General features: G+C 49.2%; 1 protein-coding gene across 5 annotated transcripts in view; it reads left to right on the top strand.

Moving 5' to 3' along the window:
* LOC144508631 (protein CBFA2T1-like) overlaps positions 1-18599 on the top strand; it is a 144986-nt gene extending 126387 nt beyond the window's left edge. For all 5 annotated transcript variants that reach the window (XM_078236840.1, XM_078236842.1, XM_078236841.1 and 2 more), the window contains exons 5-11: positions 3568-3746; positions 6711-6937; positions 9448-9536; positions 11220-11412; positions 11605-11673; positions 14960-15150; positions 17710-18599. In XM_078236840.1, coding sequence (XP_078092966.1) covers positions 3568-3746; positions 6711-6937; positions 9448-9536; positions 11220-11412; positions 11605-11673; positions 14960-15150; positions 17710-17982 — 1221 coding nt within the window. In that variant the 3' untranslated portion in view covers positions 17983-18599. The remainder of the gene's footprint in view (positions 1-3567; positions 3747-6710; positions 6938-9447; positions 9537-11219; positions 11413-11604; positions 11674-14959; positions 15151-17709) is intronic.
* The last annotated feature ends 6306 nt before the right edge of the window (positions 18600-24905 follow it).

Below are 24905 nucleotides of genomic sequence, written 5' to 3'. Positions count from 1 at the left end.
TAGGGGGTTTTAGTTCAGTCGGGGCAGCATGGTCGGTGCAGGCTAGGAGGGCCGAAGGGCCTGTTCCTGTGCTGTAATTTCCTTTGTTCACATCCCCACATTCCCACCTACCCCAGATAACCTTTCGCCCCTTTGTTAACCAAGAATCTATCGAACTCTGCTTTAAAGATATTCAGACTCTGCTTCCACTGTCTTTCCGGGAAGGGAGATGACCCTCTGAGAGAGAAAGATTCACCTCATCTCCATCTTAAATGAGCAACCCCAGTGATCCCCGAGTTCGAGATTCTCGGACAAGAGGACACATCCTCTCCACATTCATCTTAACAGTTCACCAGGTCAAAGTCCAACAGGTTTATCTGCAATCACGAGCTTTCGGAGCGCTGCTCCTTCTGCAAATGAATCGCCTGATGAAGGGGCAGCGCTCCGAAAGCTCATGATTCCAAATAAACCTGTTGGACTTTAACCTGGTGTTGTGAGAAGTTGCCAACCTTCCCTCGTAAGACAACCTGTCCATTCCTGATATTGGTCCAATAAACTTTCTCTGAACTGTTTCTGACGCATTTACATCCTCCCTTAAATAAGGAGACCAACACTGTACACAATACTCCAGATGTAGTCTCACCAACGTCCTGTACACATGAAGCATAACCTCCTTACAATGAACATTCTATTAGCTTTCCTCCTTAAGTGCTGAGATATATGGTAGGTGACATTATGGATACGTTTAATTCGGAACACCAAAAGAAAGAAAGACATGCATTTATGTAGCAACCTGAAAGCACTTTACATCCAGTGAAGTACTTTGAACTGTAGTCACGGTTGTAATGTCGAAATGCAGCAGCCCATTTGTGCACAGCAAGCTCCCACAAACAGCAATGTGATAATAGACAGACAGTCTGGTTTACTGGTGTTGGTTGAGGAATAAATATTGGCCAGGACCCTGGCGATAACTCCCCAGCTCCTCTTCAGAGTAGTGCCATGGAATCCTCCTGAGAGGGCAGTTGGGGCCTCAGTTTAATGTCTCATCTAAAAGATTAGGGGTGGGATTCTCCAATCTCATCCATACCCGCCGCCAGCTAGAATGGAGAATTTGGCACTCAGCCACTGCAGCGGAGAATCCCAGCCGCGGAGGAGGCACGGTGGCACAGTGGTTAGCTCTGCTGCCTCACAGTGCCAGGGACCCGGGTTCAATTCCCAGCTTAGGTCACTGTCTGTGTGGAGTTTGCACATTCTCTACGTGGGTTTCCTCCACGTGCTCCGGTTTCCTCCCACAATCCAAAGATGTGTGGGTTAGGTGCATTGGCCATGTTAAATTGCCCCTTAGTGTCAGGGTGACTAGATGGTGGATATGTGGGGTTGCGAGGATAGGGCCTGTGTGGGATTGTTGTTGGTGCAGCCTCGGTGGGCCGAATGGCCTCCTCCTGCACTGTAGGGATTCTTTGATTCTAGGAGGTCGGAGGTTCTGCAGTACTGCGCTAGAGGCTCCAGTCTCTGAAGCGGGACTTGAACCCATAGCCTTACAGTTCAAGAGATAAGAATTGCTGCCCACTTAGCTACGACTCCTGAAAACTAAATCACATTTAGTTTCAAACTCAAGCCAAAGCTGAATAAATCCGGGTGCAATCACAAGATCTCATTCACATATAACCGAATCAACGCATGGATATAACTTCCAGATACAGAGGCAAAAACTGGACTCATATAACACACGGCACGGCGGCACAGTGGTTAGCACTGCTGCCTCACAGTGCCAGGGACCCAGGTTCAATTCCAGCCTCGGGTCACTGTCTGTGTGGAGTCTGCACGTTCTCCCCATGTCTGTGTAGGTTTCCTCCGGGTGCTCCGGTTTTCCACCTCAGTCCAAAGATGTGTGGGTTAGTTTGATTGGCCATGCTAAATTGCTCCTTCGTGTCAGGGAGATTAGCAGGCTAAATATATGGGGTCATGGGGATAGGGCCTGGTTGGTACAGACTCGATGGGCCAAATGGCCTCCTTCTGTACTGTAGGGGTTCTAAGATACAGAGGCAGAAATTGGGATCATATAACACATAATTGAGTCTCCACCCAGCTTTCTGTAGAGAAGGCAATCAGTCCCATTGAGCTGTTCCAGCCCTGTAGCTTTGCAAGTTAAATTTGTTCAATTGGACATCCAATATCCTTTTGAAACTATTGATCATTTCTGGGACATGGGCGTCGCTGGCTGTCCAGCATTTATTGTCCATCCCTAGTTGCCCAAGGGCAAATGAGAGTCAACCACATTGCTGTGGATTTAGAGTCACATGTAGGCCTAAACAGGTAAGGACGGCAGATTTCCTTCCCTAAAGGACATTAGTGTCAAAGCTTTGAGAAAGTGTCATCTGGACTCGAAACGTCAGCTCCTTTCTCTCCTTACAGATGCTGCCAGACCTGCTGAGATTTTCCAGCATTTTCTCTTTTGATTTCAGATTCCAGCATCCGCAGTAATTTGCTTTTTTCCCCAGAGTGTTAGCTGAATTTCTGGATGAACAGTCGAGCGATTAATACCAATAGGCCACCGCCTCCCCTACGTAACTACTAGAGCATCCCACCTCGTATATTAGCTACATTCTGTGTAATTGGGATAAAGCGTGAGGGCAGCACGGTAGCACAGTGGTCAGCACTGCTGCTTCACAGCTCCAGGGACCTGGGTTCGATTCCCGGCTCGGGTGACTGTCTGTGTGGAGTTTGCACATTCTCCTCGTGTCTGCGTGGGTTTCCTCCGGGTGCTCCAGTTTCCTCCCACAGTCCAAAGATGTGCGGGTTAGGTTGTTTGGCCATGCTAAAATTGCCCCTTAGTGTCCTGAGATGCGTAGGTTAGAGGATTAGTGGGTAAAATATGTAGGGATATGGGGGTAGGGCCTGGGTGGGATTGTGGTCGGTGCAGACTCGATGGGCCGAATGGCCTCTTTCTGTACTGTAGGGTTTCTATGATTTCTATGAAATACAAAAAGAGGGAGATAGTTTGTTAAATTCTCATTTTTTTATATCCCTTGTTTTTCTTGAAAGATGTTGCTTTCCTTTGAATTGAAATTTGCCATTTATTCATTCGATTTAGGATGACGTCTGCTTATGATTCTAGATTGGCTTCCAGTTTGAGATATTTGAAAATTCTCATCCTTGTGTTCAAATCCCTCGATGGCCTCTCCATTCCTGTCATCTCCCCCAACCCAACAACCCTCCAGGATCTCCAATTCTGACTTCTGGTGTATCTCCGTTAATCCCCATTCTGCCATTGGCTATCATACCTTCAATTGCCTCGGGCCTTAGGCTCTGGAATTCCTTCCCTAAACCTCTTCATCTCTCTTTCTATCTTCCCTCCTTTAAGACCGTCCTTAAAACCTACCTCTTTGGCCACCTTGTCCTAGTATTTCGTCACTTGGTTGAGTGTCAAATTTTGTTTGATAACTCTGCGGTGATGCACCTCGGGACATTTTACTGTGTTAAAAAGTTGCTATATGAATGCAAGTTGTTGTAGTTGATGACAGTGGAAATGATGGACAGTATTTGGAGGTGGTGCTGAGGTCTTGTTGATTTTTTTTGTTTTCCCAGGCCAACCTGCCCTTACTGCAGAGGGAGTTACTACACTGTGCCCGCTCTGCAAAACAAACACCAGCTCAGTACCTGGCACAACATGAGCACCTGCTGCTGAATGCCAACGCCACATCCCCCGTCAACTCAACAGACCTGCTGGAGGTCAACGAGAATGGCAAAAGGAGCAGCCCAGAAAGGTAAACCCCATCTGCAAGCCCACCATCTGCCTTGGTGGGATCGTTGTTGATGCAGACTCAATGGGCTGAATGGCCTCCTTCTGCACTGTAGGGACTCTATATAATAAACTTCTCTTGCAGTCAGGAGTGTGACAGGAAGTAAATCTGATGCTCAGAGGGAAATGGGCGCTGTGTGTGGGTTTGTAAAGGGGCAGTGCAAGTAACCAAACTGCCTCTCTGGCACAACCTTTTTTTTATTGGTACCTTTCGGTACTTTTGTTCTAATCAAAAAAGCCAATTCAAATTGAAACCAATCGTGGTCCCCACACGAGGGACGAACCAGATCCAAGCTGACAAGACAAGATATTGTCACGCACGGTAGCACAGTGGTTAGCACTGCTGCTTCACAGCTCCAGGGTCCCGGGTTCGATTCCCGGCTCGGGTCACTGTCTGTGTGGAGTTTGCACATTCTCCTCGTGTCTGCGTGGGTTTCCTCCGGGTGCTCCGGTTTCCTCCCACAGTCCAAAGATGTGCGAGTTAGGTTGATTGGCCAGGTTAAAAATTGCCCCTTAGAGTCCTGGAATGCGTGGATTAGCGGGTAAAATATGTGGGGATAGGGCCTGGGTGGGATTGTGGTCGGTGCAGACTCGATGGGCCGAATGGCCTCCTTCTGCACTGTAGGGTTTCTATGATTCTATGATTGTATCCCATCTTGGGCTTGATCAAATAAGATCCAATCTGACAGGATGAGGCATTGCCTCCCCCCCTTTGATCTAACGTTTCACCTTAGCCAAAAAGCAGAGGCAGCTTTAAAAGGTTTCATCAGGTAAAGCCTCGGTTTAACCTCATTGGCTACCCTGATCCTCTACTCTAGCCAGGGCAAACGACAATCGCAGGCATCAGCATCCCCCCCCGTGGAATGGGCCAGCCCCGCCACCTGCCTGATCATCCATGCCAAACAAGCACCTGTGTGGCACAATCGTTCAGGAAATCTCAGCTATGGACTTGGCAAAACAATGGGCCAACCACAACTGGAGTATTTTTCCGAATTCTGGGCACTCCACTTTACGAAGAGGCTGCGGGAAAGATTTACAAGAATGGTTGGATGATTGAGGGGCTTTGAATGATGAGTACAGATGAGAGAAGCTGGGATTGTTCTTCTCAGAGAAGAGGTTTGACAGAGGTGTTAAATTTAAATCAGCAAGGGTCTAAACAAAGTGAATAGAGAGAAGAGCAGCTCCCATTGGCAGACGGGTCAAAATGAGAGAATACAGATTTGAAATGATTGTCAAAGTGAACTAAAGGTGACATGGGGAGAAACCTCTTTAAGAAATGAGTGATTAGGATCTAGAATACACTGACAGGAAGTGTGGTGGAGGCACATTGAATTCTGAGTTTCGAAAGGGAGTTAGACCAACACAGCAAGGAAAGAAATCAGCAGTGGGAAAGATCAGGGGAGTGGGGCTAGCTTAACTGCTCTTGAAAAAAGCCGGCATGAGCTGAATGGGTCAAATGGCCTCCTTCTGGGCTGTAACCATTCTTTGATTCTATTCTATGACAGTAAGATAGGTTCTGTAATCGTGACAAAATTTCTCATAATTTTTGTTGCATCCTCGAGGGAGAAAGGAAAACTTGCCTTTAAAACTTACTCCATTCAATGAACCAAGGCATCTCTTGCTCACAAACATTCACAGTGCCTGATCATGAGACACCCCATTGAGGAATCCACTGAAAGTCACTCCATTGCCCTTGCCTCCGCCTCTGCCTCCCAATGCCCCCGCCCCCACCAGACCTCCTGCTCTCCACCATCCTTCCCCTCCCACCCCCCGTCACCACCCTAGCAACCTCTTCCCACCAACCCCCATCCTGCCCACTCACCTATGTCCAGGGATAGACAACGGCCCTCGGGCTGGGCCTCAGAGGACTTTCAGCTGCAGCCACCTCTCTCACAGTGAGGGGGAGGGTGGGGGTGGTGAGGGCGGGGGCAGGGGTGTGGGGGAGTGTGGGGGGCTGACACTGCATAGTTAAACACCTGAGTGCACCTAAATGGTTCTGGGCCTCACCCACTGAAGTGACCTGGGAAGGATTCCTGTCACAGAAACTAAATTCCACCCGGGATCTGCGCTGAAACTTCTGGAGCAGGGCTTGAACCTACAACCCTCTGACACTGAGGTGAGGGCGCTAACCGCTGAGCCAAACGCTGGCACCGAACGATGGAAATAAAACCATGTGTAAGGCTGAGCGTTGCTCTGTCATGGGTACGTTCATTCAGGTGAAATATTAAACCTGGGCCTTTTCCAGTACATTCCACGGCACCATTCTGATAAAGATTTTTCCCTGATGCTCTGGTCAATATCTACCTTCACAAAGATTACATCATAAATTAAACAGTCGCTTGGCAATACAGGTATTACGGACCGAATAAGGACAGAAGGTTTTTTTTTCTAGTTTAGTTAGGGCATCATGATTGGCGCAGGCTTGGAGGGCCGAAGGGCCTGTTCCTATGCTGTACTTTTCTTTGTTCTTCATGGAACCTCACTATTGCCGAAAAGAGATACGTGCCACCAAAGATTTTCACCCTGCACTCATCAGGTCAGGACAAACACAAGAATGTCACATTTCAAATTTGATAGGTGCACAGGGGCGCATTCACTGCAAACAAAAGGAATATGCTCAAACTTGGCACCTTTTTTGAATTACCCAGGAGTTTGAGGAGCCAGTAGATCCCTGTTGCTTTCTCCATGGCAACGCCTCAGCCAATCGGAGTCAACTTTCCAACCAATCGACACCCTTTCCTCCTGTGGGATAAATTGTTGTGCTTGTTTGAAATTTGGCATTCTTGCATTTGTCCTGCTGCGTGTGAGGTAAGAAATTCATGTCTCTCCTTTAGCAATACATAAATTTAATCTTGAAGCCTGTGAAGTAGGGATTTGTTTCCCCTCCGAGGGCTTTAATTCACTGTGACGTTATCTCCCCTCTACTCAGGAATAAAGAGAATGGCTTCGACCGTGACCCCCCAGTGAAGCGGGTGTGTACGATTAGCCCTGCCCAGCGGCACAGCCCAAACATTGGCTTACCTCACCCGCCAAACGGTGCGCTCCATCCAACTCCTCCTCCACTGCAGCACTACAGCCTGGACGACGTGGCCATGAATCACCTGTACAGAGACCCCCAGCGAGTCCCAGAATACAGAGACCGACACAGGCATCACGGTGAGCTGCTCAGCACGGGGCAGGTTGGTCACAGCTAACACACTGGGATCCCTGGTTATTCAGGGGCAGGTATGGCATGGTTTTGCCAATTGGAAAGAGAAAGAGAGACCTGGTTATCTATTTATTAGCCTCACAAGTAGGCTTACCTTAACACTGCAATGAAGTTACTGTGAAAATCCCCTCGTCGCCTGTTCGGGTACACTGAGGGAGAATTTAGCACGGCCAATGCACCCTAACCAGCACGTCTTTCGGACTGTGGGAGGAAACCGGAGCACCCGGAGGAAACCCACGCAGACACGGGGAGAACGTGTAGACTCCTCACAGACAGTTGACCCAAGCTGGGAATTGAACCCGGGTCCCTGGCGCTGCGAGGCAGCAGTGTTGACCACTGTGCCACCTTGCTGCCCACTGTGGGTCCATTAGAAAAAAAAGAAAGATTTGCATTTATCTAGCAACCTCAGGGAGCCATCAACTGCGTTACAACCAATGGAATGCATTTCAAATGTACTGGCTGTGGTAGTTTCAGAAATGCTGTTGGTTAATTGGTGCACTGCAAGAAACAGCAATGATATAATCTGTTTTTTCAGTGATGTTGGTTGAGGGATGAATGTTGGCCCGGACACTGGGGAGAACTCCCCTGCTACTCTTTAAAATAGTGTCAGGGGATCTTACACATCCACTGGAGGGGGTAAATAGGATCTCTGTTTAACATCTGAATAAAGCACTGCATTCTCTGAGTACTGAACTCAAGTATCGGCCTGGACTTTTATTTTTTTCATTCATGGGATGTGGGTTTCGCTGGCTAGGCCAGCACTTATTGCCCATCCCTAATTGCCCTTGAATTGAGTGACTTGCTTGGCCATTTCCGAGGGTAGTTAAAAGTCAACCACATTGCTGTGGGACTGGAGTCACGTGTAGACCAGACCGGGTAAGGATAGCAGATTTCCTTCCCTAAAGAACATTAGTGAACCAGATGGGTTTTTACAACAACGGCTCATCATTAGACATTTTTAATTCCAGATTTTCATCAAGTTCAAAGTGCACCGTCTGTCATGGTGGGTTTTGAACCTCGGTCCCCCAGAGCATAACCCCGGGTATCTAAATTGCTAGCCTAATGACAGTATGATAATGTTGTGCTGTAGTCTCTCAGGTGGGAGCTGAACCCCACGACCTTCTGACCGAGAGACAGGAGTGTTAGCTACTGAAAAGGCATCTCCCAACAGTGCAGCAGTCCCTCAGTACTGCGGCAGGAGGGTCAGCGTAGGTGCATGTTTGTGCTCGAGTCTCTGGGGTGGGAGATGAGCATGTTCGACCCTCAGACTAAAAGGCGAGAATGCTATAAATAAAGCCATAACTGAGAGCATCAGGTGCTCCAGTTAGTATCAGCACTCCTGGCTTGAAAGGGGGAGAGAAAGAATGGATCAGCCAGGTTGTCCACTCCTGGTAGCTGTCCAATGGCCCTGGGGGAAAAACGACTGTGGGGGAACAGGTTAAGAATCGAATAATCCCAGTTTGGGTTTTCCCTGCCCCCCTCTCTCCACCCCACAGTCAGTCAGTCGACCATCACTAACCTAGAATGATCTGGACAAGCTACCAGAGAGTTGCACATGGGGGATTTTCACAGTAACTTCATTGCAGTGTTAATGTAAGCCTACTTGTGACACTGATAAATGAATAAATAAAATAAAGTGACCGCCCTCAGGACTGGAGTCACATGTGGAGCAAGCTAGAAATTCCCCCCCCCCCCTTAGAACAATCTTGGCCGGAATGTTACCGGCACACCCGCCCGAGGCTCGTAAGATCGCACCCGAGGCCAACGGAGAATGCCGTTCTGCGAACCTCGCCCGCTCCGATTTCAGAGCGGGCGTGCCGGTAAATCCGGGGCCCTTGGGTCTGTTAATGATGTGTTAATTATAGTGTGGAGATGCACAGATGAAGGGCATTGTTTAAGTACGTAGAGCATTTATAAATAGAGACCGCTGGGACACGGGGTGGGATGGGGGTAGGGAGCGGTTGCAGGTAGAAGGCAGACATATGCGGTGCTGCATTCTGTAAGTAAACCTATTATCAGGGAAAAGGATTGGTGCCTCGTTGCACTCTTCATCACCTGATTTTAGGATCCAGTTAAGAGACACCTCATCTTTTTAGACACACAAGATTTGGTAAGCGCCGGTGGACAAAGGTGGATTTTGCTGGCTAAATGTCAATGTCGTATAGAGGGTTCCCATCGGAGCAGGATCCTACTTGCAACCCTTTATCCTGTCGCGGTGAAGTGTCCACTATCAATTCAGACAGGATGTAGGCACGGTTCTTGTGTTAACGTTGTGGGGGTCTTGTGGCCACTTTTAACCTCCCAGACGTCTCGTATTATACAACTGAAACATTGGGTGCAGCTTTGGAAAGAGATTTTCAAAGTCTTCAAGGGTCTGACATTCCCGTCGTACACAAGAGTAAAGACAACATGCAACTCCCAGCCTGTTAACTTTTCTTTCCGTCCTTTACCGACACAGGAGGGACCCGGGGAGTGTACCAGGAAGAGATGATCGACCATCGACTCACTGACCGAGAGTGGGCTGAGGAGTGGAAACATTTGGATCATGTAGGTGCTGACTCCTCCTACTCCTTGTCCTTCTCTTTAAAACAGAATTTTACAGATCCCCGTCGGAGCAGACAGGATTGTTTAGCCAGTCCTTTTCTTCCACTCCTGATCACTGTCCACTGGGGCTGGAGAAACTGATTAAGAAGCTTCTCAGCTGGAATCTTCCCTGTACACTACCTACGACCAACCAATTGGTTGGAGAATATCTTAGATCAGTGGTTAGCACTGCTGCCACAGTGCCAGGGAACCGGGTTCAATTCCGGCCTTGGGTACCTGTTGATGTGGAGCCTGCAGGTTCCCCCCATGTCTGTGTGGAGTCTGCACGTTCTCCCCGTGTCTGCGTGGATTTCCTCCGGGTGTTCCAGTTTTCTCCCACAGTCCAAAGATGTGTGGGTTAGGTGGATTGACCATGCTAAATTGCCCCTTAGTGTCAGGGGCACTAGCAGGGTAAATACATGGGGTTACGGGGATAGGGCCTGGGTGGGATTGTTGTTGCTGCAGACTCGATGGGCAGAATGGCCTCTTTCTATGACCAATCATCTTTGTTGATTTACTCATTTTCATTTTTTTGAATCCTTTTTTTAATATTTTGTTTCAAACTCGCCATGCATTGTAACAGCGAAAGTCTTACATTAAAGCAGGAAAGCTGATAATGGAAGCTTTCCCTGGAGCAGTGAGTCCTGGGGTAGTATGGCTGGCGTCATGTTGACTTGCTCACTGATGTAAGGACAAAATGTGACCGAGTTCGCCCTTGCCGGCAGCGAGATTTTCTCTCTCCACCCGGTCTTCAGGCGGGGAGAAAGTAGATTTTACGGAATCTCACCAATATCATTGAATACAGGAGTTAGGACGTCTTGTTGAAGTTGTACAAGACATTGGTAAGGCCACAGTTGGAATACTGTGTACATTCTGGTCACCCTATTATAGAAAGGATATTATTAAACTAGAAAGAGTGCAGAAAAGATTTATTAGGATGCTACCGGGACTTGATGGTTTGAGTTATAAGGAGAGGCTGGATAGACTGAGACTTTTTTCTCTGGAGGGTAGGAGGCTAAGGGGTGATCTTATAGAGGTCTGTAAAATAATGAGGGGCAGAGATCAGCTAGATAGTCAATATCTTTTCCCAAAGGTAGGGGAGTCTAAAACTAGAGGGCATAGGTTTAAGGTGAGAGGGGAGAGATACAAAACGGCTCAGAGGGGCAATTTTTTCACACAGAGGGTGGTGAGTGTCTGGAACAAGCTGCCGGAGGCAGTAGTAGAGGTGGGTACAATTTTGTCTTTTAAAAAGCATTTAGATAGTTACATGAGTCAGATGGGTATAGAGGGAAATGGGCCAAATGCGGGCAATTGGGACTAGCTTAGGCATTTAGGTTGTGATGAACAAAGCATCGTAGCTGTGAGGGACAGCTCGGTGGATAGGATATTAGGATGTAGATAGGCTGGAAAATTGGGCGGGGATCCTGGATTCAGGATTCAATCCTGGACCGGGGAGCGGCGCGGGCTTGGAGGGCCGAAGGGCCTGTTCCTGTGCTGTATTGTTCTTTGTTCTTTAAAAAAGTTGGGCCGAAGGGCCCGTTTCCATGCTGTAAACCTCTGAGTCTGACTCTAACTTGTTGTCCACAATGGAGCTAAACAGGCGGAGCCAGGTCACAGAGAAAGATAAACGTCTCGCTTTGCTTCCAGCTCCTGAACTGCATCATGGACATGGTGGAGAAGACCCGTCGCTCACTGGCTGTCCTCTGCCGTTGCCAAGAGGCCGACCGGGAAGAGCTGAACTACTGGATGAGACGTTACAACGACACCGAGGACGTGCGAAAGGGGAGTAGCACCCACCTCCGACAACTCAGCCCCGGGAATACCGACACCATTCAGTCTGGTGAGTACGGCAGAGCAATCGCTGAGGGAGGGGTGAGGGCGAAGGAGCTGGAGCTACACCTCTCTCGCTGGAAAGGGAGTGCTTTCGTGGCGGATTCCTTTATCGGGGCATCCCGCCTTTGTGAGGGTTTGGCTGTGCGTTGCGGAGAAACGGGCCAATGGGTTTACCTGCGGTTTAATTGTATCTCCACAGAGCTTCTGCGAGAGATCAGTCACAGGCCATCAGCTGGATATGTCCCAGATGAGATTTGGAAAAAGGCAGGTAAGCCAGACTGGAGCTAGTTTAACGCAGTTTGCGGTTTACACTGAGGTTTCCAGTCCACCTGGCGGGGAAAAGGGCTAAACTGGGCCATTGGCTATTTGAAGGAAGAAATGTTAGAGGAAAATAAGATGAAATGGCACTGAAAGAAATCCATGGTGTCGCGTTGTTTGATTGCAGTTTGTCATCCTGCAAGGTCATGGAATTACAGATTAAAATCTACGGACTGTTCACTTATTTATATCTGTTTTAGGCTGAAGTTTTCCAGCCCTTCCCACCAGCAGAATTTTCCAGTCCTACTAATGGTGACCCCCTCTCCATGGCGCCTTCTCCAGTCAACACAAAACCCAGTGGGGCTGGAAGATTCCACTGGGTTATGGGGGAGGTGTCTCTGCTGCTGGAAAACATGCCACGGGGGGAGCTGGAAAATCCCACCCTTAGTTTCCTTTCTCTTTTAGCGCAATATTGGTAGTGTCTGATTCCCTTTCCCACTGAGTGAACCCCCAGTGGAGAATCCCACATTGCGTTATAGAGCTACTCGGCATAACAGTACTGCTGGAACACCTTAAAAAATGGGCAACCAAGCAGAAGGTCACCATCATCTTCTCAAGGGTGACTAGGAGAGGTGATAAGCGCTGGCCCAGGCAGGGATAAACATATCCAGAAAGAGAACAATAAAAAATAAACGACACACAGGTGGTGTGGGGAGTTTTCCTGGCATCCTGACAGTTAATCAGCAACACTAATAGCAGATAGTCTGCTAATTCCCATGTCTGCGTGGGTTCCCTCCGACTGCTCCGATTTCCTCCCACAGTCCAAAGATGCGTCGGTTAGGTGGATTGGCCAGGCTAAATTGCCCCTTTGTTTTCAAAGGTGCGCAGGTTAGGTGGATTGGCCATGGGAAATTGCCCCTTAGTCTCCAATGATGTGTAGGTTAGGTGGATTAGCGGGTTAAATACATGGGGTAACGGGGATGGGGCCTGGATAAGATGCCATGTTGGAGAGTCGGTGCAGAATCGGTGGGCCAAATGGCCTCCTCCTGCACTGTAGGGATTCTATGATTTGCTGAGCGGGACCTTATCGACCATGTTTGCCTATAAAACAACAGTGATTCCAATCAATTGATTGTAAGCTGTCTCCAGCTTTAAAAAGTACAAATAATTCTGAACAGATAGATAATTTGTTTAGACTATGAACATTTGAACAAAGAGTAGGCTATTCGGCCCCTCAAGCCTGCTGTACCAATTAATAAGATCATGGCTGATCTGATAGTAATCTGAAATCTATATCCTGCCTCTCTTCACTAACCTATCACCCCCTGGCCTATTTCCACTCCACCTGACGAAGGAGCTGTGCTCCGAAAGCTAATGGCATTTGCTACCAAATAAACCTGTTGGACTTTAACCTGGTGTTGTTAAAACTCTTACTGTGTCTATCCACCTCTATCCAGCTCTGCTGTAGAAATATTCAAAGACCCTGCTTCCACTGCCTTTTCAGTTCCAAAGACTCCTGACCCTCTGAGAGATAAACATTTTGCTTTATCTCCATTTTAAATGGGCGACCCCTTATTTTTAAACAATGACCCCATCAAGGTGGTTAGCATTGCTGCCTCACAGCGCCAGGGACCCGGGTTCAATTCCCAGCTTGGGTCACCGTCTGTGTGGAGTTCACACGTTCTCCCCGTGTCTGCGTGGGTTTCCTCCGGGTGCTCCGGTTTCCTCCCCTCCCGCAGTCCGAAAGACATGCTGGTTAGGTACATTGGCCATCCTAAATTCTCCCTCAGTGTACCCGAACAGGCACTGGAGGGTGGCAACTAGGGGATGTTCACAGTAATTTCATTGCAGTGTTAATGTAAGCCTACTTGTGACAAATAAATAAATTTTTAAAATAAACTTAAACTTAAACCTCACCAAACGCTTTCAGAATCTAGGGAAGGGGTGTGTTATTAGGAAGTAGGAGCTGGATCTGAAACAAAGGAAGGGAAAAAGGCGTCAGGGAGGGGAAACATATTGAAGTTAATGTAGTTTGGGTAGCTCGACAGCTGGTAGCTTGGGTAGCAGGATTTGGCATTTTATGCATGCCAACGCATTGCATTTTGCAAGGGAGACAAGAGAGGCGTGGGGAAAAAGAGCTGAGGATAGAGGGAAATGTGTACGTGTGTGTGTGTACGTGCATGTGTGTACGTGCGTGTGTGTACGTGTGTGTGTACGTGCGTGTGTGTACGTGCGTGTGTGTACGTGCGTGTGTGTACGTGTGTGTGTACGTGTGTGTACGTGCGTGTGTACGTGCATGTGTACGTGCGTGTGCACGTGTGTGTGCACGTGTGTGTGCACGTTCACGTGTGTGTGCGTGTGCACGTGCACACACGTGTGTGTGCGTGTTCACGTGTGTGCACGCATGTGTGCGTATGTGCGCGCGCACGTGTGTGTGTGCACGCGCACGTGTGTGTACACATGTGTGTATGTGTGTACGCATGAGTATGTGTGGTGTGTTTGTGTGTACGTGTATGTGTGGTGTGTACAAATGTGTGGTGCGTGTATATACACGCATGTGTGTGTGTGTACACGTGTGTACATGTGTATGTGTGGTGTGTGTGTGTGGGTGGCACTGCCATCTGCAAGTGACAACTGAATAAGAATGGTGCCAGGCATCTGCCATTTATTTATTTCTTTGTGATTCTATCATACGCGAGGTTTAAATGGAATTAAAGTCTAGAGTCAGTAACTCCATACTCTGGATACACCCTGCCAATTGTGTCCATTTGAGGGACGTTCGGGGCGCACAGTCAGATATCCACTTCGTCTAAGGTTAAACTTTCAGCCCATTTAACTCCGTCCTTTCAGAGTAGAAACGCTCCTCTCTCCTTCCATCCAAGTGTCACCTCTTTGACCAGATACTTGGTTGCCCCCTTTCTCTCGCACAGCACAACTTGCTATCATCGAATAGCATGGAAGGAAACCATTCGGCCCATCAGGTCTGTGCCAGCCCTTTCAGGGAACAATCCAGATTTTGTCAGCCAACTTAAACGTCCAAAAGGTTAGGTGCATTGGCCGTGCTAAATTCTCCCTCAGTGTACCCGAACAGGTGCCGGAGTGTGGCGACGAGGGGATTTCCACAGTAACGTGATTGCAGTCACAAGCCGACTTGTGACACTAATAAATAAATTGCCACTCGACCCTCCAGCCAGTGGAACAGTTTCTGCTCTTGTCGAAACCCCTCATGGTTTTGAGAACCTGCATTGCTACCTTGCGTTCTCTTAGCCGTATTTCTGTTTCTCCCTGGTAAATAGAGGAGGCGGTGAACGAGGTCAAACGTCAGGCTGTGTCGCAGTTGCAGAAGGCAGTGACTGAGGCCGAGCAGAAAGCCTACGAGATGATAACGGCGGAGAGAGCCAAGATGGAGCAGAAGATAGCGGACGCCAAGCGGCAAGCGGCCGAGGACGCTTTCACCGTCATCAATGAGCAGGAAGACACCAGTGAGGTAGGTTCTGCTTTCACCCACGGGACTTGGCACTCTGAAGCATCAGTGACCCCTCTTTTACCACAGGCTGACTGATCCAGTGCCTCGGATGCTACATTCGCGACCCAATGTAAAACCAAATCTTGTGAGCACGAAATGTGGCCTCCTTCTGCTCCTAATCGCCGCCTCCTGCTCCTATCTTCTTTATTTCTATGGGCTATTGACTTGGACAATCAGCCATGATCGTGATAAATGGCCGAGCAGGCTTAAAGGGCCGAATGGCCTCCTCATAGAAACATAGAAACCCTCCAGTGCAGAAGGAGGCCATTCGGCCCATCGAGTCCGCACCGACAACAATCCCACTCCAGGCCCCACCCCCACACATCTACCCCGCTAATCTCTCCATCCTACACATCCTGGGACACTATGGGCAATTTAGCATGGCCAATCCACCTAACCTGCACATCTTTGGACTGTGGGAGGAAACTGGAGCACCCGTAGGAAACCCACGCAGACACGGGGAGAATGTGCAAACTCCACACAGATAGTGACCCAAGCCGGGAATCGAACCCAGGTCCCTGGGACTGTGAGGCAGCAGTGCTAACCACTGTGCCACTGCGCCGCCCAACAACACTGAAGAAGCTCGACACCATCCAGGACATAGCAGGCCCGCAAAGCAGGTCCTCCTGCTCCTATCTTCTATATTTCTATGTCTGTGTGCTGAACCGCACCCCCTCCCCGCACCATGTCCCCAACCGGATCAGACAATGATCTTGGTTCGGCTGCGACTCCAGGCCCCAACTCAAATGGAAATTGGAGCCAAGAGATCCCACTCTTGATCACAACCCAGTGCACAGCCACACTCTAGGTGAGGGCAGGGTAATGGATGACTAACCAGGAGCTCTCACTGTGGTACATACCCTGGGGCAGTACAGCCAACCTGAGAGAACAGTTTCAGGATACGGGTGAGGCTAAAAAAATATATATTATCTTCTTCGTTGATGGGATGTGAGGGTTGCTAACAAGGCCGGGTTTTATTGTTCAATTCTGCTGCCCTTAAAGAGGTTCCGGTCAGTCGCCCCCTTGGGTCCATGTGGTGCAGGTACACCCACAGTGCTGTTAGAGAGAGGAAATTTCAGGATTGGACCCAGTGACAGTAAAGGAACAGCGATACATTTCCGAGTCAGAATGTTCAGTGAGCAGTTGGGGAACTTGTAGTTGATGTTCCCGCTGCTAGCCAGCCTTTGCTCTTCTAGGTGGCGGAGGTTGTGTTTTGCAGTTGCTGTTGAAGAGCCTTGGTAGATGTTACCGTGCTTCTGGTATATGATGCACACCGCGTGCTGGTTTTGGATTGAATACCAATCAAGCGGGCTGCTTTATCCTGGATGGTGTCAAGCTTTTTGAGTGTTGTTGGAGGTGCAGCCATCCGGGTAAATGGAGGGTATTCCATCACACTCCTGACTTGTGCCTTGTAGATGGTGGACAGGCTTTGATGAGTCAGGAGATGAGTTACTCGCCGAGGCTGGAATTTTCCGGCCATTCTGCTGCCAGCGAGGATGGAGAATTTGGCGCTGAGCTAAATCTCTGTTCACTGCAGCGGGACCAGAAAATCCCACCGGCTGGAACAACCGGATTATTCCACCCTAGTCTCTGACCGATTCCTGCAGTCGCAGCATTTATGTGGTGGTCCAGTCTGGTTTTGGATGTCGATAGTGGGAGATTCAATGATGGCAATGCCATTGAGTGTCAAGAGGCAATGGTGGGATCCTCTCTTGTTGGAGACGGTCATTGCCTGGCACTTTTGAAGCATGAATGTTACTTGCCACTTGTCAGCCTAAGCCTGGATATTTTTGATTTATTATTGTCACATGTATTAGTATACAGTGAAAAATATTGTTTTTTGCGCGTGATAAAGACAAAGCATACCGTTCATAGAGAAGGAAAGGAGAGAGTGCAGAATGTGGTGTTGCGGTCATAGCTAGGGTGTAGAGAAAGATCAACTTAAAGTGAGGTAGGTCCAATCAAAAGTCTGACGGCAGCAGGGAAGAAGCTGTTCTTGAGTCTGTCGGTACAGGACCTCAGACTTTTGTATCTTTTTCCCGACGGAAGAAGGTGGAAGGGAGAATGTCCAAGGTGCGTGGGGTCCTTGATTATGCTGGCTGCTTTTCCGAGGCAGCGGGAAGTGTAGACAGAGTCAATGGATGGGAGGTTGGTCTGAGTGATGGATTGGGCTTCATTCATGACCCTTTGTAGTTTCTTGTGGTCTTGGGCAGAGCAGGAGCCATACCAAGCTGTGACACAACCAGAAAGAATGCTTTCTGTGGTGCATCTGTAAAAGTTGGTAAGAGTCCAGGTCTTGCTGCATTTGGACATGAACTGTTCAGTATCTGAGGAGTTGTGATTGGAATAGAAAACCACCCAATCATCTCCAAATAAATAACCAGATTTTTGTTCCTCCTCATCGATGATGTTATTAAAAATTTGTTTTGGAGATAAGAGTACATTTTGTTTCAGGGGGTCGGTGGGGGGGGAAGCAACTCTGACCTTTAACCCCAAGCCTGACCGCTTTTCTTTCCTCAGAGCTGCTGGAACTGTGGACGCAAAGCCAGCGAGACATGCAGCGGCTGCAACGCGGCCCGTTACTGCGGCTCCTTCTGCCAGCACAAAGATTGGGAAAAGCACCACCGCATCTGCGGGCAGAACCTGCAGGCCCAGACCAAGGCCTTGCCTGCAGGAGGATCCGTCCCCAAGGCAGCCAAAGGAGAGAAGAGCCCGGCTCTGGAGAAGGCGCCCCCGTCCACCGTGACTTCCAGATCCGCCACCCCGGCAGCCCCAGACGCCAGCGTGCAGTAACGTGACCTCTGACCCGCACGCGCGTCGACGGAGATAAGTGGAATCAAAACTCCCGTCCAGGCCCACGGCTTGACGTCAGATGTAGGCCTCCGCTTTTGAAGATACATTTTTTTAATTTAAAAGAGAAATTGATATCCGATCGAGGGTAGGGGGGGAACAAATAAAGCTTCAGATTTACAGCGTCCTCTTGAACGCTTCGACCGTGGTGTAGGCCAACACAACGTAAGAAAAAAGCCCTACTGCAAGACTCTTGGTAAAGCAGGAAGCAGATCGCTGGATCAGTGCACCAGGAACAATGCCATTTATGTGTTGGCTGCAGGAAGATTTTAGACTGGGACAGTAAAAGCTTCCTGTACACCTCTCCCCCCCCACAACCCCCACACTCCCACAAGAATCCTTTGTCCAAAAAAAAAACTGAACATTTGCCTGTGCAATCAAAATGGATGTGGGGTATCTATTCAAAGTCTACATGCTCCTAACACTCCATACCTCTTGGTTAAAAAAAAAATGGAACTCTTTTCAAGAGATTAGAACTTATTCAAAGAAAAAAGTCAAAGGAACATGGTTTTGAAGGGGGTGAAGGAACCTCTTTTTGAATCCCCTTCAGATTGGTATCAAGTGCATGAAAGGAACCCCCCGCCCCCCAACACCCCCCCACCCCCCCCCCCCCCCCCCCCCCCCCCGTCTTCCTCTCTCTCTGCCCACCAGAGATTTGGACACTGATTACTCTTTCCTCCTCCTCCTACAGCTTTCCTCTCGCAAGGGCAACTGGGATGGCCAAGCCATTGCTGGTGACTGCTCCAGCAGTGCGTACTGATGGTGGGGGGTGGGGGGGGGGGAAGAAGGAGGATGGAAAGGGGATGGTCTTTTATGTGTGAAACTGCTCCTTGTGCGACATTTTGTAATGACTGACCTCTCGCAAAGTAACCCTCGTCACCTCCCTCGTGATCTCCTGAAGGCAAGCAAACAGCTGACGTTGTGTGTTCACAATGACCAGCTCCAGACACGCACGCCGGGATTTTACAACCCCGCTCGGGCGAGGCTCGTAAAATCCCGCCCCGAGGCCAGCGGAGAATTCCGTTCCGCGCCCGCCCCTGTTTCCGGGGAATGGGCGTGACGGGAAAATTCCAGCCACAAAGTTGGTCTTCAAAATCTAACTTTTTTTTTTAAGAAAAGAAACGTAACAGCGGGAGTGGTAAAATGAGAGACTGTATAATTAGAGGCCTAAATCACCTGGGGGTTTCAACATCTGGAAATCGGCATTCTACCCGGTTATCTCCTGTCCAGTTAAACGGGGAGCTAGACAAGGTACTGGACAAAATTAATGCCCTGCGCCAAAGAATGTTTCCCTTGGCAAATGTTTCCCAACTAAAAGTAACATCTCCCTTCTGGTACATGTGAGCGACTGGCTAGTGGCAGAGAGGTGGGGGTGAGAAAGGGTGCGGGGGTGGGTGGGACGGGGAGGTGGGGGGTGGGGAGTTGTTGATCCCAAACATCACAGGGAAACACAAGGCGTGAGATTTAAAAACAGTTGGTCCTCGTAAACTGGTGACTCCTCAATTATTCCAGCTCGCCAAAGGATCGTTCCATCCACTCTTTAGTTCCCCAGATCCCCAAACACCCTTCCATCCCCCCTTCCCCCCCACCCACCACCCCCTTCTCCCAGCAATAAAGAGTCTGCTGGATCTGATTGCGGCCTACCAGTCTGGCAACGAGAAGGTTACAGCAGAATTAACCACACGTAAATAGTGATGCCCATTTCTATTTCTAGCGGGGAAGGGGGTGAAGAGCGATGGACAGTTACCAGCTTCTCAGAAACCATGATCTCAAATGTTAATCCTCAAACTGTTTGTTCTTGCTCACTCGGGAAGGAAAATGTCCCGTCCAAGATATGTTAACTCAGTTCATTTGGAACATTCTAGAGCGCTGCCAGGCAACTCTCGGTTGCTAAGCGCATCCATCACTCGGAGTCGGGGTGTTCCATTGTTGCCGTGTGGGAGTCCCACTCTGTAAGGTCACACTCTGGCTTTTCCTGTATTTTTTTTTATAATTCAAATTGATGATGCGACCCTTCTTATTTATATACTTAAGTCTACTGTGGCTCTACAGGCGCACAGCTCCCTCTTGCTTTCTGACTGGTCCGGCAACAACCAACCAGATTGCAGATCCAAAAACCCCGTGGCGGCCGTGACAGTTACCATTTCGGGTTCCCACATCACCAGTCTTTGAAACTCAAACATAGCTAAACCTGACTGATTATCTGACCTGCCGAGCCAGCATCGAGCTCTGATTCCCCCCAGCAGAACCTGCGCAAACTTGCCAGCCATCCTTTTCCACTCCGCTTTCCACACTTCACAGGCACTGCCATTGTTTCTATCTGTCACTAAACCAGGGCCCACCTCGTGTGCCCCAAGACCTGCAACTCCACGGGATTTAATACAACAAAACACAGCAACTGTCACATTTTTACTCTTTGCAGACAGAGGCGCCACTTTGGTAAGAACGTGTTGGAACTGTTGAGGTTGAATAATGGTGGGTTTTATTCTTTTTATTTAACACAACCCGCTGAAGATCATAAGGTCATTCCTGCCACTATCCTGCTTGGCCCATGGGAGTTAGGAAACCACCTGACGGCTAGAAGTGCGTTACTCAAAAATGGGGAATTGGGAATGATTTAAGAGAATGGCACTGGATTCGGATAACACCTGAGTGTCCTATTAAGAAGGAAATCTCCATCTAATCACGGCCCGCTATTTATCCAATTGCATAGGAATGTCCGTAGATCTGTGGTGTTTGAGTTCATGGTTGTTGAGGTGCGGGAGTGTGTGGGCTTTACCTACAACTCTTGGAAGCGTTCAGACAACATCATAACCACCGAGGGTGAGGCTTCCAGCTCTTCCAATGTTACTTTTGGCCAAAATGTGCTACTCCCTCAATCTTAAATACGCTCTTTAAATACACAATCCTGCATTTCAGAGCTAGCACGAGGTGGCTGAACTGAATGGTCCATTGAAAGATTTGCGGGAAGGGAACGCGTTTTGGTTGCAATGCATCAGGGGGTCGCCCTTTGGTCCAGCGAGGGTGTAGGCTGCGGGCTCTTGTTCATCCCTTGGGCTTGTGGTTCCACAGGTTCCCACTGGTGAGGTCTGAGCGTTTCATTTTGAACCAAACACATTTTCAAAGGACGTGGTGCATTCTTAGGATTGCCAACTTTAGTTGTCGTGTACCCCTGAAGGTTTCATCACCACGAACCCCTGCCTTAGACAATTTCCTCCACTCGCGCACCCCCGCTATGGGCAGCCGTGCACATCCATCCAAACGGCACGCTGCCTTCCCCGGCCAATTTGAAAGCCGTTTGGATGATTCTTCAACATTTAGACAAAACAACCTTTTTCCCCCTCCAATCTTCAACATTTAGGTAATAACTATTAACTCAAGTGGGAAGAAACAGTTTTATTAATATTCCTGTGATTTATCTCCCAGGAGTGCTCCGGAGACTCCAAGGGAATTCTGGAGGATTGGTAACCCCATGTGGTGTAGGCCTACATAAAGCAGTGAACAGATAGCACTGGAATCTGTGTAATGCAGAGGAGGCGGCACGGTAGCACAGTGGGTTAGCACTGCTGCCTCACAGCGGCAGGGAACCCGGGTTCGATTCCCGGCTTGGGTCACTGTCTGTGTGGCGTCTGCACATTCCCCCCATGTCTGCGTGGGTTTCCTCCGGGTGCTCCGGTTTCCTCCCACAGTCCAAAGATGTACGGGTTAGGTGGATAAGCCATGCTAAATTGCCCCCTAGTGACAGGGGGACTAGTTAGGGTAAATGCATGGGGTTACAGGATAGGGCCTGGGTGGGGATTCTGGTCGGTGCAGACTTGATGGGCCAAATGGCCTCCTTCTGCACTGTAGAGATTCTATGAGAGTGATATTACCTGCAGCTTTCTGTTGAAGTTAAGTTGGCATTCCACCTGTATTGGAAGCGTTGCCCATTGTTGTCCAGAGTGCTCTGACCCAGTTTTATGTTGTAAGTGTCAGCGCTTAGCCTGGCATTTCCACACGATCTGCCTCCCAGGTCTTGGTCTGCTATGCCCACGAGCTGGCTCAACAGATGCCCAGGGTCATGTCCATCTCCTCTGCTATCTCCCCACGACCTGGCGTTGCCAACTCTGCTTGAATGTATCCCTGGAGATGATACGGACCTACTTCCAGCCACCTCCCCTCCCCCACGCTCCCACCATTGGCCTCCCAACAAGTTCGTTCCCATGGCGCACTGCCTTCCCATCACCAATTGGAAAGCACTAAACCCTTCATCAGTTAATTGACAGTTAATTTTTCCCACCTCCAATATTTTCTCATCCTTTATGAGAAAACAGAAGTGTTCATAGAAATGGGGAAGAAAACACAATGGCCGAATTCTCTGGCCGTTCACGCCGGCGGGATTCTCCAGTCCCGCCGGCAGCTCATCCCCGCCCGCAGGTTTCCCGCCGGTGAGTGGCATCACGGGACCGGAGAATCCCGCCGCTAGCAGACAACGCGCCACCTCCCGCTGGCGGGAAACACATGGCTGGGAGGCTGGCGAATCTCGCTCAGTATTTTTAATGTCTCTGTGATTTGTCTCCCGGGGCGTCCTGGAGATTCCACTTCAATTCCTGGAGGCTCCAGGCCACCCTATCTGAATCCGTCAAGAGACAACTGTTTGCCACTTCCCTGCATGATTGACATGTGAGGAGAATGAATCAAACGCATGATGCCATGGCTTTCTAGCTCCACGTATCGTTGCTCTGTTGTGATGTATCCATTCATTCAAAAAGAGATCAAATTCACTATCCTCTAAATCGAAAGCCTCTAAACTGAAGACCTTAATCTGAGGTCTGAGCGGAACTGGTGAACATAGATTGCTCTGTCGTTGTGTTTAATGTCCCTGGTTCCTTCTTTTCGATAACAGTGGGGGGACATTTCCCGCCCCACCCTCCACGGGAATCGTAGCGGGGGTGCAGAAGATGCACAGGGCCGTTGACCTCGGGTGGGATTTTCCGGTTTTGGGGCGAGCGCGGCCGGAAAATCCCGCTCCGTATGTCGAATGACCTCTGCCCAGTTCCCTGCTCCCTCCACCCTCCTGCTGTTACTGCCCTGCGCTCAATTCGCCCCTTGTATGTAAGGGTTGACGTGAATTCTCCTGTTCCCTGGCTCTATTTCCCCCCCTCCTTTCCTTGGCACAATTTTGTTTCAGGATTGGGAGACTTCGCTTAGCCGAACCACCCTCCCCCCCCCCCACCCCCCCGCCCCGATGTTTCGACTTCTAAAAGTGAACTGGTGTTTGCCTGCCTTCTGCCGAGATGCCGCCAAAACCAAACTCAACCGGGTGTCCCAAACTCTGATTGGATTGGAAGTGAACTGTTAGTGCTGCACCACTCCTGTGCGTCCACCAAAACGATAACCGAACCAAATTATCACTCTCTAACAACCAAACTGTCAAAGCCAAACTCTCTCTTTCTCTCTCGCTCTCGCTCTCTCTTCGGATTATGGAAGTCGAGGAGCGGGTGCCTAACTAGCTAGGCCAACAACCAAAACCTCATAGTTCAGGATCCATTGCAAAAGAAGATGAGACCGAATAATCAAATCCCTCTGTTCAGCTGTATGTCTCTGTCAGTGAAGCAGAAGTACAGTGTGTTTGTTTCACTTGTGAACGATCAGTGTGAAGGGCTGTGGTGTTGGCGTTAGTGTGAAGCAGCCCTTGGTGGCATGCCCTTCTTTGTCCTGTGAAGCTGTCGTGTTGTGGTGACTGAATTCTTTATCTGTTCTGGGTTTCTTTTCAAATATTCTTTTCTTTTTATTTAAGAAGAGTTTGTGTATGCAACTGATAAATGGAGACTTGTTTTCTTTTTCTTAAATGTTTTGTGTCATTGGCTTGTGCTACGGTTGGATTTAATTGCCTATTTTCTGACTGTAATCAGGTTGAATTGACCCCTGTCTTCCTGTGTACTCAGGGCCTGTAGGCTGGGCTTGTCGTGTAAGTGTCGGTATAGATTCTTGCAACAGTTTTTTTCTCCCCCTCCCCCCTGCCCATCCCCTTCCCAAAGATGTCCTCCGTGCTGCTCTCCCATTTAAACTCAACGTCCCTACCCTTCCATGGGCGGCACGGTGGCACAGTGGGTTAGCACTGCTGCCTCACAGCGCCAGGGACCCGGGTTCGATTCCGGCCTCGGGTCACTGTCTGCGCGAAGTTTGCACGTTCTCCCCGTGTCTGCATGGGTTTTCCTGCGGGTGTTCCTCCCACAGTTCAAAGATGTGCGGGTTAGGTGGATTGGCCATGCTAAAAATTGCCCCTTAGCGTCAGGGGGATTCGGAGGGTAAATATGTGGGATTACGGGGATAGGACCTGGATGGGATTGTTGACGGTGCAGACCCAATGGACCAAATGGCCTCCCTCTGCACTGTGGGGATGCTACGATTCCAAGGAGTCAGGTTACTGGAGCCCAACACCTTTCCTCAAACTTTCATTATTTCCGCATCATTCCTTTGATTCCCAAGAAAAGAAATATGAAAGTGCAGGAGGGTATTTATTCCGGAAGTTTTCCAAGACACAGTAGGTTGAGGTGGGGACAGAAGGGGAGCTGGGAAATGTTATTATTTGTCACTTGTGGCTATTGAGGACAAGCGGTGCTGCCTTATGTCTGGATCCCTTCTGTTCTCTTCCTACCCATTCCAACAGGTGATGCTTAGATCCACCAGAGACAGGATAAAGGGCCACCCTTGTCAATGATACCACAGGACTACTGAACCCATAGGTGTACATTTTCTTCCACTCATTCATGGGAGGTGGGCATTGCTAATAAGGCCCCACTTTATTGCCCATCCCTAATTGCCCCTGAGAGATTGGTGATCAGCCACCATTTTTGAATAAACCAGAGTGGCTTGCTAGGGTT

The sequence above is a fragment of the Mustelus asterias genome, chromosome 20 (genome assembly GCF_964213995.1).
Source record: "Mustelus asterias chromosome 20, sMusAst1.hap1.1, whole genome shotgun sequence".
NCBI lineage: Eukaryota > Metazoa > Chordata > Chondrichthyes > Carcharhiniformes > Triakidae > Mustelus > Mustelus asterias.
This window is presented reverse-complemented; position numbering and strand designations above follow the sequence as displayed.